At 33.6% G+C, this 14,237-nt stretch overlaps 1 protein-coding gene across 1 annotated transcript; it reads right to left on the reverse strand.

The window, feature by feature from the left end:
• Nucleotides 1-284: 284 nt before the first annotated feature.
• Nucleotides 285-1,239, reverse strand: LOC140876149 (protein MIZU-KUSSEI 1-like). Its single transcript, XM_073280026.1, has one exon. The coding sequence runs from the start codon at nt 1,191-1,193 to the stop codon at nt 396-398; it is 798 nt and encodes a 265-aa protein (XP_073136127.1). The 5' UTR covers nt 1,194-1,239; the 3' UTR covers nt 285-395.
• Nucleotides 1,240-14,237: the final 12,998 nt, after the last annotated feature.

Raw genomic sequence — 14,237 nt, forward strand, 5'->3', positions numbered from 1 at the left:
TGTTTTCACAGTATTCAATTATGTTACAAGGTTCCAGGGTTTGAGTTCTACATCATTAATTATTCTACACTCTCACCCTTTTTTTTATAGCCAAAAGAAAATCAAATATTAAAAATAAAAACATCAACCACAATACACAACTATATATATATATATATATATATATATATATATATATATATATATATATATCACGATGAATTAACGTTGCATGGGGCAATTCAAATTTATTCATGACTAAAAAAAAAAAAAACTACAATTGCAATGTGATCTGTTAGAAAAAACAAATTACACGATTAATGAATAACGACGTACAATCGGCACAAAGCAAACATAAAAATGAACACGTACAAATCCACATGAGCTTCTTTTTAAAAAAAAAAAAAAAAAAAAAATTAAATTCTAAGCAGAAAAATACTAAGTTCAGGCCCTCCATTCCCATCAGGATTCAACATATAGAAAGCTTCTGAATCACGCGTCCCCACCACACGCTCAAACCGAGCCCTCATATACAGCAACTCCCCTTCAGACGACGCGCCGCCGCTCTTCTTCACATCCTCCACCACCGGAATCACCCCCGCCCCGACGGAAACGCTCCTCACCTTGCTCAGAATATGCCAATCAGACTCGCTGCAAGCACGAGACACCGCGTTCCCGCAGTTTCTCCCGTTGCAGTACATGGTCCACAGCGGCTCCCTCAGCAGCAGCAGCCGCCGCCTATTCCGCGCGCGGCTCTTTTCGCACTCGAGCGCGATCCGCACCAGCCCCGTAGACATTTGTTTCACTAGGTTTGACGTCGAAACGCCGAGCTCCAGGAGAAGCACGGGTTCCGACGCGAGGTCGCTTTGGACGGCGAAGCTTACGCTTCCGTGGCGGTTCCCGAAGAGGGTTCCGGTTACTTTCCGGCCGAGAGAGGGAGTGGTGGATAGATAGTGCGTGGGAAGGGTGAGCCATCTGCATGAAGGGAGCATGGATGGAGAAGAAGAAAGGACGGAGGAGAGTAAGGATTTGAAGAAGGTGGTGACGGTGGAGGAGGCGCGGCGGACGACGCGGCGGTAGCGCTCGTAGTCGTCTTGGGAATTAGTTGATCTTACGTAGGTTGCTGGGATGATGTTGGTGGTGCTCTTGCAGCTGGTGGTTCGTGGAAGAGTGGGGATTATTATTTGTTCATATTCTGAGAGTATTGTTCCCATCTTTTTTTTTTGCTTGGATTATTATTAGTATCAATGGATTTGTGACGTTGTATAATATTTGCAAGTGGAGTGGAGAGTCCTTCACGATCATACCTCGTATTTATAGTACTTATAAATGCTCGTACGTATCAATTCTATTTTTTTTTTAGAATAATGGTAATTAATATACAATTTATCAATTATATGATGAGATTTTGTATTATATGTATTATGAGATCATGACAAATTAAATTTTTTTTATTGAATTTGTTGTGATATAAATTAAAGGATAATGCTACATGTACATGTAACATCACTCATTTTATTAACGGAATGATGTCGCTCTTGTGTGGTCAATTTCTAATAATTAAAAACCTGTGTTTTCTATTTTTACGGATAAAAATAACCATCTTCACTAGTACTACACTACCACTCCACCATCATTTTTCCATTTCTAGTTTAAAACAGAAAAATTGTTTTCTTCTTTTCATACACGGAACGCATGTATCCGATAATGAGTGTTCAATTATTTTTTAGATAAGATATATTAAAGTAGAATCAGTTGAATTATAAATTGATCTGAAGATATTAATATCCAAAAGATACTTGTTAGTGTATAAATATTAAATATACGCGACAGTGAGATCCATTACACCTAATTAACATATGTTAGGAAACAACATCGTGAGTCAACACATGGGCATAGTATACTACGTGCCAGATATTTCAGAAATATCTAGTTCTAGCTATATCAACAAAATAAAAAATTAGCTTCAGACTGTAAGCATATGATGTTTTAATAAGTAAAAGGACAAAAAAGTGGAGAGAACACATGGATATTTATCTCATCTTCCTTGCTAAGAACAATAAAATATATTTTCACCCCTATGCAAACCTTAGATTGACACGTGTGTCTAATAATTTATCTTTTTTCTAGGATTTAGACCCAAGATTTTCTTTCTTCTTAAGAAATTAAAACGAGACAAAAATAGTTTTTCCGAGTGTCTTAAGGACCACTCTATAAAATAATCTTTTTATACAAAAAATATATTCTCTCGAGTTTTTTGATAATTCTATTGAATACATATAAATTTTATTATATAAATAAAATATTATCTAGTATCTTAATTAAGGACCACTTTAATTCCATTCTGTATGTTATTTATTTTTAATTTTTTTTTGACTACTTAAATCGCCAGGGGATCTCATGACACTTTCTATCGGCCCAATTTATCTATACACAATTTACCTTGGGACCTTTTCCCTAAAAAAAAGAAAAGAAAAAAGAAACCTAGGACCTAAAACAAATTTTTCCCTAGATTTAAAATTTTAAATTAAATTCGTGGTTTAATTTTTATTGAGGATGTGATTTCTCTAGACGGATAATTATATTTTTTAATTTTCTTTTGTATTATTTTGTATTCTTTCTCTTTTACTTTTTTTTTTTTTTGCTCTCTCTCTTGAATATCTTATATATCCAAATTGGGCCCATTACAAAATCACGCATAAACTGATAAAAGACACGACCAAGGCGACGAGGAGAATTGGGTCTCCATGGACTCAGCCCGTGAAGACAAGCAAGGCGTGTTGTGGATCCATCTAGGCATGTGTTTAAGTATGCTTTTATCAGATTAAATAAAAATAGAAAAGATATCAGATCGAAGAGTACATATCAGATGAGCTTGGTGATCAGATGAGTTCATGGTTAGATCGAATACTGGGATTAGATCGAAGTGATGGTCAGATGAGTCTTCGGATGAGTTCATGCAGATCGATTGCTCGAGTACTGTGACTTGGTTAGAAGTCAGATGAAGTGTCCGAGAACCTATAAGCTTGAAGGCAGATCAATGTAGATTGATGTACGAGAGCAGATCAGACTGATGCATGAAGTTTTATCGGGTTGGACCATGTTGACTTTATAATTGAGCCGTAAGTTACTGTTGACCTAAAGCCTGAGATGAAAGTCGATTTAATTCTCTATATATAAGCAGATGGAAGCTGGCCGCAACGAAAAAAAAAACAGAAAATCAAATTCTTCAGAATATATTGAGAGAAAAGAAGGAGAGATTTCGGAGGAGAAAAACTAAGCTAAGATAGTGATGGGAAGAATTCAAGGCTTAAAGTTTGAATTGAGTCTGTATCTAGCTTGAGAGTTTATCTTAGTTCATCTCTGTAATAAGCTCTGTTCTTGAGCTTGGATTTGTTATGTTCGTGATTAATAAAGTGTTGTGTTGCTCTCCCGTGGACGTAGGCAAATTTCTTGTCGAACCACATAAATACTTGCGTCGTTTATTTGCTTTCGCGTGAGTATTGAGTTTTGATCTGTGTGCGTTGTTTCTTATCTGTTTATTAGATTGTGTTAATGTTCTTGATTGGTGTGTTCGTTTGCGTGGCAAATTCTCGGAATACCAAACTCTTCTGGTTTGATTCCTAACAGCATGCTTATTGGTTCGCCGGTTCCGGTTCCTACCGGTTTCAGATCTATCGATTCCAAAACCTGTTTCAAATCGGTCCGGTTTCGGTTTCAAGCTAAAAGCTTGGAACAATTCGAATTGAGAACCCTATTCAACAAAATCGGACCGATTCAAAGAATTTGGATCTTTTTTTTAACCCACGCACTTTTGACTTCGTAAGTCATTGCCTTATGCCCTTACTCCACATAGGCGCTTGTGACTTCGTAACTCATTGCCTTACCTAGGGGTGCAAACGAACCGAATGTGTTCATGAGCTTTACGAGCCCGCTCGATAAATATTTGATTCGTATTCGAGCTTATCGAACTCGAGCCGAATTCGAACATGTTCGAACTTTTTTTCGAGCCGAGCTCGAATCGAAATTACTCTGTTCGATAGTTCGCGAATAGTTCGCGAGCCTTAATATTTAATTAATATAATATAATTATATAATAATATATATACATTCGAGCTTTCGAACCATAATATCCGAATAGTTCAAGAATAGGTTCGAATATTTCAAACCGAACTCGAACTCGAACTTTATTTCGAGGCGAACTCGAGCCAAAATATTTGAAATTATCGAACTTCGAATCGAGCTCGAACTCGAATATACTCTTATCGAGCTGAATTCGAACCTTAAAATTTTACCATTATTCGGCTCGATTCGGTTCGTTTGCACCCCTAGCCTTACCCCACACAGGGGGCACACGCGCATGCCCTTATGTGGGTTAGGCAATCACTTCAAAAAGAATAAAATTTTGAGTAGGGTCGATTTCTGCGTACAAATTTTAACTTTTCAAACACAAATTTAAACTTTTCAAAATAACTTAAGCATTGAATTTCATAATTGAACATCTAAAATTCATCACGATTAATTCTAAAATATATTTTGAATACTTCGGATCTTTGTCAGAGCTTGAGATTTGAAATTCGTTGATTGCTCCAACGGTCCTATTCTTTTTTTCGACTGCAAACCAATCTTAGAGGAATGTTAGAATGCTAACTGTTTCTGACTTTAAATTAGTTTTTTGATCACCAATAATTCTGCTATATATTGAAAATGCGGATTCGGAAGCAACACTTGAATTTTAAATTAGTTCTTTGATCACCAATAATTCTGCTACATACTGAAAATCCCAAACTTTTTTCTTCGTTTTTCTAGGATTGTAGTCGTGCTTGTTGACATCGTATTGCTTTCTCGGGCGGACGATGTTGTCCCGACATCTTTGTTGGGGAGTTCCATGAGCTCTTCCTCCTCGTGGCTAGGTTCGACTTCATCAAAGTCGGGCAAGTAGTCAAAATTTTCACCAAAGTCGGTAATGTATCCACCTCCACCACGATTTGAAGATGACGCCATTGAAATTCGAATTATTTATTGGATTAAATTTCGAAGAGATAAAATTGATTGTAGATAAATGTAGAAATGAGATAAAGTTGTAGAGAAATGTAGAGTTAAGATAAGATTGTTGTGTGAAAATGTTGAAAAATCATCTTGTATATATTTATAGTTGATTTTAGGGGTAAAAAAATTGGTTTTGCAATTTGGGCCCCCAAATTGCAATATATAATATCATTAGCCGTTTGAAGCGGCTACTGATACAGACGTTGGGCCAACAGTTGCAATTGTAGCCGTTGGCCCAATGGCCTTAATTTTTTTTTAAAAAAAATTCCTATTCCATTTTTGGATCCGATGACAGGTCAGATCCGGTCCTAGAACCCGAACCGAAATCGGTCGAACCGTTTCCAAAAATATAGAACCGGTTCAATCCATTCCTTAATGGATTGGAGCTGGTTTTGGGTCCGGTACCGGTCCCCGTTTTGAGTTTCTTGGACCGATTTTGGGCCGGTTCCGGTCCGTTAAGATTGCCTAGATCCACCAATGATACAAAGTCTTTTTTTCTTTTTTCTAAAATTTCATTTAAGGAGTTAACAAGTCTTGATGTACAACATTGCTAATGCAAGTTGGAACACCATTCATAAACATCAACGAGAGGCCATGAAAACTTCTAGTAGCTAACAAATGGGACACTTGGTTAGCGGATTTCCGAAAATATGTGAAGAAAACACCCGGCCTAATACCGCAGAGTTGGCGGATATGTTCAACAATTGTATAATCTAGAGAGAAAGGAGGAGTGGTTCGAATTGCTTGAATCGCATTGAGAGCATCTGATTCAATAGTCCGATGAGGTTATCCATGGTGAAGTGCTTTTGAAACACAATTTTTTGGTAAAATCTTTCAATGCTGATTTACTATTAACAGAAAACAGATGTAGAAACACACACAAAGTTAGTTGGATGGACCAACCAGTCGAGCCAATATGTTTGTAGTTGCAAATCAATAGAAGAACTGACTCTGGTACAAGTGACTAAACCAACTAAACTTTAAGGTTATTGCTAGTCTGAGCAAGCATACCTTGATCATTGGTCATTTGGTCTACCAAACTTAGGTTTGTATGTTCAAACTGTCAATTTGGAAAGAAAATTATATTTTCGAATGATCCTACTTTAGTAGTATCACTTTCAACCATTTATAAATTGATCTAAAGATATTAATATCCAAAAGATACTTGTTAACGTATATATATAATTCATATACGCGACACTCGACAGTGAGATCCATTACACCTAATTAACATTTGTTAGGAAAGAACATTGTGAGTCAACACATGGGAATACTACATGCCAGATATTTCAGATATATCTACATCAACAAAATTAAAAATTAGCTTCAGACTGTAAGCATATATATTTTTAATAATGTAAAAGGACAAAAAAGTGAAGAGAACACATGGATATTTATATCATCTTCCTTGCTAAGAACAATAAAATATATGAGCAATGCTATGTGTATAACCAAATTTGTACATCAATTTGTACAACACAAAAAAATCAATACAAAAATTTTATTTAACAAAATCTCATGATAAATTGAATATAAAATATCACGATATAATAGCAAAATCTCATATATTTGTTGTAAATATCGTTGTATACGATATATGTTGTAACTCTAGTATTATTCAAAATATATTTTCACCCCTATGCAAACCTTCGATTGACACGTGTGTATAATAATCTATCCTTTTCTAGGATTTAGACCCAAGATTTTCTTTCTTCTTAAGAAATTAAAATGAGACATAATAATCTATCCTTTTCTAGGATTTAGACCCAAGATTTTCTTTCTTCTTAAGAAATTAAAATGAGACAAAAAATAGTTTTTCCGAGTGTCTTAAGGGCCACTGTAGAAAATAATCTTATTTATATAAAAAAATATTCTCTCGAGTTTCTTGATAATTCTATTGAATACATATAAATTTTATTATATAAATAAAATATTATCTCCAGCATCTTAAGGTTAAGGACCACTTTAATTCCATTCTGTCTGTTTTTTTTTTAGATTAATACACAATTTACCTAGGGACCTTTTCTCAAAAAACTAAAAAAAACTTAGGACCCCAAACAACTTTTTTCCCTAGATTTGGAAAAATAAACGAAATTCGTAGTTTAATTTTTATTTATGATGTGATTTCTCTAGAAGGAGGTATCTTTTTTTTTATCTTCTTTTGTATTATTTTGTATTCTTTCTCTTTCTCTTTCTCTTTTACTTTTTCTTTTTTATTTTTTTATTTTTTTAATCTTGAATATCGTATCCAAATTGGGCCTATTACAAAATCACGCATAAAAGACACGACCAAGGCGACTAGAGGAGAGTTGGGCCTTCATGGACTCAGCCGTGAAGACAAGCAAGGCGTGCTGTGGATCCCGATCCACCAATGATACAAAGTTGATTTCCTTTCAACTTTTACATAAATCAACGAGGATAAATCTAATCATTTTGGTTATAAAAAAAGGAAATAAAGAAAAATCAGAAGTTAATGTGATTCTGATTTTTAAGAGGGACAATAATCGGCTTCCATTTTTCAAACATTATTATGTTAGGACATGACAAAACAAACATTAAATAAGTATACAATGAAAATTTAATTAACAAAATAACATCATCAAACTAGTACTATCTTCCACAATCCTAAACTATTGTCTATTTACCAATGTCACAACGGCTCCAAATCTCAAAATGATTTTCTGGATAAACCTGTATTGATTGAATTTTATCATTTTGGAAGAGTTCAACTGCAGTTTTTTCCCGGGAAAATTATGATTTTGATGTTGTAAGTTGGTTTATTTTGGTGTTGGTCTTGCAATTTGTACAAGTTTAGTTTTCATACACTAACTTGGAAATTTTTTTTTGTCTTTTTTTTTTTTTTTGAAATCACTATATCCGATTACTATTGTTTATTTGATATCGATGTTCTTCTACGTAACGAATATTGCGATTAGAGCTGTCAAACGGGCCAATCCATGGTGAGGCGGGCCGGCCCACCAAAAACCCACCTTTTGACGGGTCGATGGCGGGCCGACCCACCATCCTGGCGGGCCGGAAATCCTCAACCCAACCCAATTCAAGGCGGGTTGCGGGTTAGGCGGGCCGACCCGCGGGTTGGATCACGACGAATAAAAATAAATAAAAAAATTATAATTAATTATAAATATCATTTTATAAATAAATATTAATAGAAATATATTAATAAAAAATTAAATTATTGATTTCATGTGTGTAAATTTTATATAAAGTAATTAATTCAAAAAAAAATCATAATTTTTATTAAAAAATACATATATCATAATAAAAATAAAAATAAATTATTAATCCTTCAGGCCCGCGGGTTGGCCCATCTAGGCCCACCTTTTGTTGGATTGAAAAAATGTCAACCCAACCCACTTAACTTGTGTGGCGGGCTGGGCCGACCCGACGGACCTAACCCAAATTGACTGCTCTAGTTGCGATAATAAAACTTATATATTAAAAGCTAATAGGCAAAATGAAAAAGTTTTTTTTTCCTACCATTTGAAATATTAGGTGCCGTTTGATTTATATATATATATATATATATATATATATATATATTTTTCTTAGATGGATGCTAGTGTTTGCTATATGAGTTTTAGTACATCACATGAATCTCGTAAGATAGCCGAGTCAATTAAGTAATATTCATTGGATCAGTGATTTAAGGCCGGAAAGAAGACCAAACCAAAAAAAAAAAAAAAACCTAATTAATAGATCAAAATCAAACTTGAACGAATTCAAAGATTAAGGTTTCGTTTAGACGTTTATTTTTAAAACGTTTTTAGTATTTTATAAGTGAAAACAAACTTAAAGTATGTGTTCGGATAAAAGTTTTGTAAAATATTTTTTAAAACTGTTTTTTAAAAGTGTTATCCAAGTATCGTTTAATTTTTAAAGAACACTTAAGAATTGTTTTTAGCATGAAACAATAGAAGACAAAGATGAACATAATGAGTTTTGAAAATGTTAAAATGTTTTTTATAGAATAGTTGTTCAAACACATATTTATTCTTTAAAAAACTTTAAAAATATTTTGAAAAACACTTTTATAAAAAAAAAATCATAAATACATGTCCAATCGTTGACCAAATTGACCAAATTGCCATAACAAAATCCTAATTTTCCATGTTAAAAAAATTCCTGATTTTCCCATATTTTGCCAATAGAACGTTTCTCGTTACTCCCACGTGGCTTCATCATTGTTCGGAAAATGTCCAACATGACATGCGACCACTTTAATATGGAGGTGTCGATGTTGTATTGGCCACATGCCAGATCTAACGGTAGGTTTTTTTTATGCAAGTCAGATGTTCATGTGAACATCTCACTTGCAAAAAAGATGGACCGTTGAATATTTCATTGGGCACTATCCCAATGGGGTAGTATCGACACTTTCCTTTCATATCGACTATCTTTTTTTCCTTTTTTTTCTATTATTATTATTATTATTATTATTATTATTATTATTATTATCATCAATTTAGAAATGTCAAAACGAACCGACGAGACGGAATAACCCACAACCCATCAAAAGCTACCAATCAACGGGACAGGTCGACCTACCATTAGGAGGGTTCGAAAATTATCAACCCACCCGTCTCTTTGACGGGCCGACGCGTCAATTTTTAATTATATTTGATCGGTTGGGGTGGGTCGGTCCGCAACCCACCACTTGACGGGGCAGGTTGGCCCATAATTTAGGCAGATTGAAAATTTGTCAACATAACTCGTCTATATAACACCTCGCTGGTGTTATTTTTTGAAATTGACCGTACTAACATTATAAATTGTAAGTCACGTCCTTTAGCTAAATCGTAATGAGTAAATCTCGTGCAACAGATTTATCGGAGAATGCGTTGGTAGAAGAATTGAAGTCAATTTTTATAGACTCTCTTTTGTATTATTATATATTAGCCACGAAGCATACATATTGCGTGCATTAAAGTTTTTATCTTCTCTTAAATTTAAATTTTATATTATTTTAGAATCTTAATATGATGAAAAAATAGGCAATCATATACATTATTTTTTGAGATAAAAATTTATTTTGAAAATGAAATAGATAATTTCAAGATGTTGAAGAAACAAATACTATGAATCATAAAAAAATAGAGAAATTAGTTAGTGGGTTTGTGATATGAACGTGTGTTTTGAAAATTAAGAGATGTACATGTGGATTTTTAGAACTAATTTGAGTGTATCTGTCAAATGTTTTTTTTTAAGTTAGCAATGCATTATGCATGTAGATATAATTTTAAAAGAAAGACGATTTTGTCTAAAAACTTAAATTACCAAAACACAGAGGTATATTAAATATACAGTAAAGATATAAAGTGTTAAGTCCTATTGGTTTATTTATTCATTATAAGGATTATTTATTAAAGTCCATGACCATGCTCACAAAGTCGAAAAACCTCTAAATAGTAAATACTCTCATATTCTCAAGATACGTTGTCTCGCTACTTATCAAATGTTTTGATACGATTTGATTGTCGAAAAGTTTCCATCGAGTATCCAAATGTTTTGTTATTTGATATTTTTATTAAACAGTTACTGATTTGATTGCCGAAAAGTTTAATTTCCATCAAGTATCCCTGACATCAATTTAAGTGTTGTCTAATTGACGAAGTTTAACTCGTGAAATTTATTCTTTGGACTATCGAGCATTAATGGATTACTCATATCTTCAAATCCCGGGTGATATCATTTTCTTTTCTCCGCTACATTAGCAAATAGCAATCGGATTCCTTGTGTTAAAGAATAAGTTAATGTATAGACTAAGACTGCATGTGTTTACTTAGTGAGATTAATTATATATAGATAAATAATATTAAGATTATTAAAATAATTTTATAGGATGTTGAATAATGATGCATAAACAATCACATGTTTACTTTAATAGATCAATTTTGTGATTGATATTATGATTAAATGACGAGTTACAATTTTGTCTTTTTTGTATATTATATAATCTTATTTTTATTTTTTATTTGTAAAATTGGGATTGTGATTTTTATTGAAAAATATAAATTATTATTAATCCACATGTAAATTATTTTAATTGACCAAAATTATTAAGTATAAATATTATTTATTTTTTAAAACAACAATTAATAAATTGAGTTAAAATTTTCCCCCCATGAATAAGGATAAAATCTAATGATCATGTATTGATCATATATTAAATTATTAGATTTTTTTTTCATTTATATAAATTTTAAATTGACATTTCGTATATTTAAATCAAATGAATGTATTGATATATCTTAAAGTATTTGAAATTTATATCCATGTTATATAATTTTTTTAAATGAGATTTTCATAGATTATTTTTTTGGAAAGTAAATTAAGGATATTAGTGTAATTTTTTTCAATTAGAAACATAATGATTATTTATCACACCATTTATTTGTGATAAATCATCACGGTTTAAAGTTTATATTAGATAACTATGGATGTGCTTTATGAGTTAATACAGACTCCAAAAAGCAAATAAACATGTGATTGCATAGTATTATTAATATAATCATATGCTTATCATAGCAAGTAAATACAACCTAAAAAGATGTGTTTGATAAAAACATTTTTCTTATTCCTTATATACTTAGGTATAAATACTAAAGTAGTTGTACAAAAAGTTAGTTTTCGAGTTTTATAGAAATGGAGATATTTCTCTCGAGTTCTTCTTCTTTGCATATTTTTGTTCTTAACATGGTATCAGAGCAATAACAGGGGTTATATTCATTGATCATAGTTTAGTAATTAGCACTAATTTTGTTACAATTTGGCAACTGAACAACCCCATTGAAACCAACATAGGATACTATATTATATAGATTTACACCTCTCCAAACCATATGGTCATTAGCAACATTGTCTACTATCCAATTTGAACATAAATGTTCTTAAGAGGTACCTGCCATATTTTTAGAAGTTATCACAGTGTTAGACGATGAATCCTTCTCCAACAACTTCAAAAGAGTAGCATATTGTTTTGGTGTAAAGGAGATTCCAAACACATTCTCCTGGTTTGACACTCCATCTGATTCTACATCTGAAACAGTCATATTGGCCATGTTTTTACCTAATATTCCCTGTTCTTGATGTGTAACCTTATGATCATTTTTATTCCATCCTTGAGGCTTTCCTTTATACATTTTATGATCAGGTGGATAACCTACCAACTTGTAACATCTGGATTTTGTATGACCAGGCCAATTACAGTGCTCGCAAACAGAGTCTCCTTTTTTGCACTTGCGATGAATAAAATGTTGCATTAGGAACTTCAGCTAAAATCGAACCCATACTGGACAAATTTCTATGTGATTTCACATACTTCAATTTGATTCAAGTCCCTTGTTAGAAATTGACTTGGACCTAACTCACTTCAAAAGCTAGCTCAAGAGGACGGGTTTGCCCTTGTCTATATAAAGGGCTCCCAGGTTATTTAGCCAACCGATGTGGGATACAAACTAAGACACCAACACACCCCCTCTCATGCTCAAAAATGAAACGACTGGAGCGTGTAGATATTAATGTGTGGCCAACTATGGGATGGTTGAGGCCAACTATGGGCCTTCCAACACATAACGATGGAACCCGACTCTGGTACCATGTTAAAAATGAGACTTGGACCTAACTCATCCCAAAATCTAGCTCAAGAGGGGAGGTTAGACCAAGCCTATATATTAAGCTCTCAGAATATTTACCCAACCGATGTTTTGTCCACCCGTCCCATGGTTGGGCCACCGGTTAATGTCTCCATATTCCAGTTGTTTGCGAGGGGTGTGTTGGTGTGTTTAGTTTGTACCACATCGATTGATTAAATAACCTAGGAGTTTAATATATAGGCTTAGGAAAACCTCCCCTTTTGAACTAGCTTTTGAGGTAAGTTAGGTCCAAGTCAATTTCTAACATGGTATCAAAGCTCGGGTTCCACCGTTATGTGTTGGACTGTCCATATAATTGGGTCACCCGTATCATAGTTGGGTCACCCGTTAATATCTCCACGTTCCAGTCCTTTCATTCCTGGACGTGCGAGGGGTGTGTTGGTGTGTTTTATGTTAGCATTCATTCCTCTGACGGTTCATTTGTATTCGAATGAATAGAAGATTGGTGGGAAGGCTGTTGTATTTAACAATCAAAAGGCCAGATACAAGCTTTGCTGTGCAAGCTTTGAGTCAATTTATGAGTGAACCGAAAGCATCACATATGGAGGCAACCATAAGAATTTTGAAGTATTTGAAGAGTGCACCGGGACTTGGAATTTTCTTGTCATCTCAGAGTTCATTTATGTTGAAGGCGTACTGTGATTCAGACTAGGCAACATGCCCGATGAGCAGAAAATCGTTGACTGGTTATTGTATAAAGCTGGGAGAATCTTTGATATCTTGAAAAACAAAGAAACAGTCTATGATATCCAGATCGTCTGCGGAAGCTAAATATAGAACAATGGCTGTAAAAACATGTGAAATTATATGGATTGTAGGGATATTGACAGACATGGGAGTGAAGGTAGATCTGCCAACAACATTTTATTGCGATATTAAGGCCGCAATGCAGATAGCAGCAAATCCGTTATATCATGAGCAGACAAAACACATAGAGATAAATTGTCATTTGATAAGAGAGAAGATCCAGGAGAATCTCATCAAGACAGCTTATGTATCAACAAATGAGCAAACATCGGATATATTCACAAAGGCTTTGGAGAGACACCAACATCATTATTTATTGTCCAAGCTTGGCATGTTAGACGTACATCAAACTTGAGGGGAGCGTTAAGAATAAGTGAATGTATGGACTAAAAAAGCATGCTTGATAAAAACGCTTTAATTCTTCCTTTTATGTACTTAGGTATAAATACTAAAGTAGTTGTACAAAAAGTTAGTTTTTTTTTTATTAGAAAAAGTTATTTTTTGAGTTTTACAGAAATGAAGATATTTCTCTCGAGTTATTCTTCTTCTTTGCATATTTTTGTTCTTAACACCTTGTGACCCAAAATACAAAAGCCAAAGCACTCAAGCTGCCAAGAAATTTCTCAGCTCTTGCAATCATCAATTTCAATTCTACGGTCATCACACGCTCAAGAGTTGACCATTCAACGTTAGAGTCACGACTCCCACTTTTATCGTTATTATTATTATTATTATTATTATTATTATATCACTAAATAAATAGACATAAGCTAGTGCATATAATGA

This window comes from Henckelia pumila, chromosome 1, assembly GCF_033568475.1.
Source record: "Henckelia pumila isolate YLH828 chromosome 1, ASM3356847v2, whole genome shotgun sequence".
Taxonomy (NCBI): Eukaryota; Viridiplantae; Streptophyta; class Magnoliopsida; order Lamiales; family Gesneriaceae; genus Henckelia; species Henckelia pumila.

Coding starts and splice junctions, on each gene's coding strand:
- LOC140876149 (XM_073280026.1), bottom strand. CDS start 1,193: ATGGGAACAATACTCTCAGAATATGAACAAATAATAATCCCCACTCTT.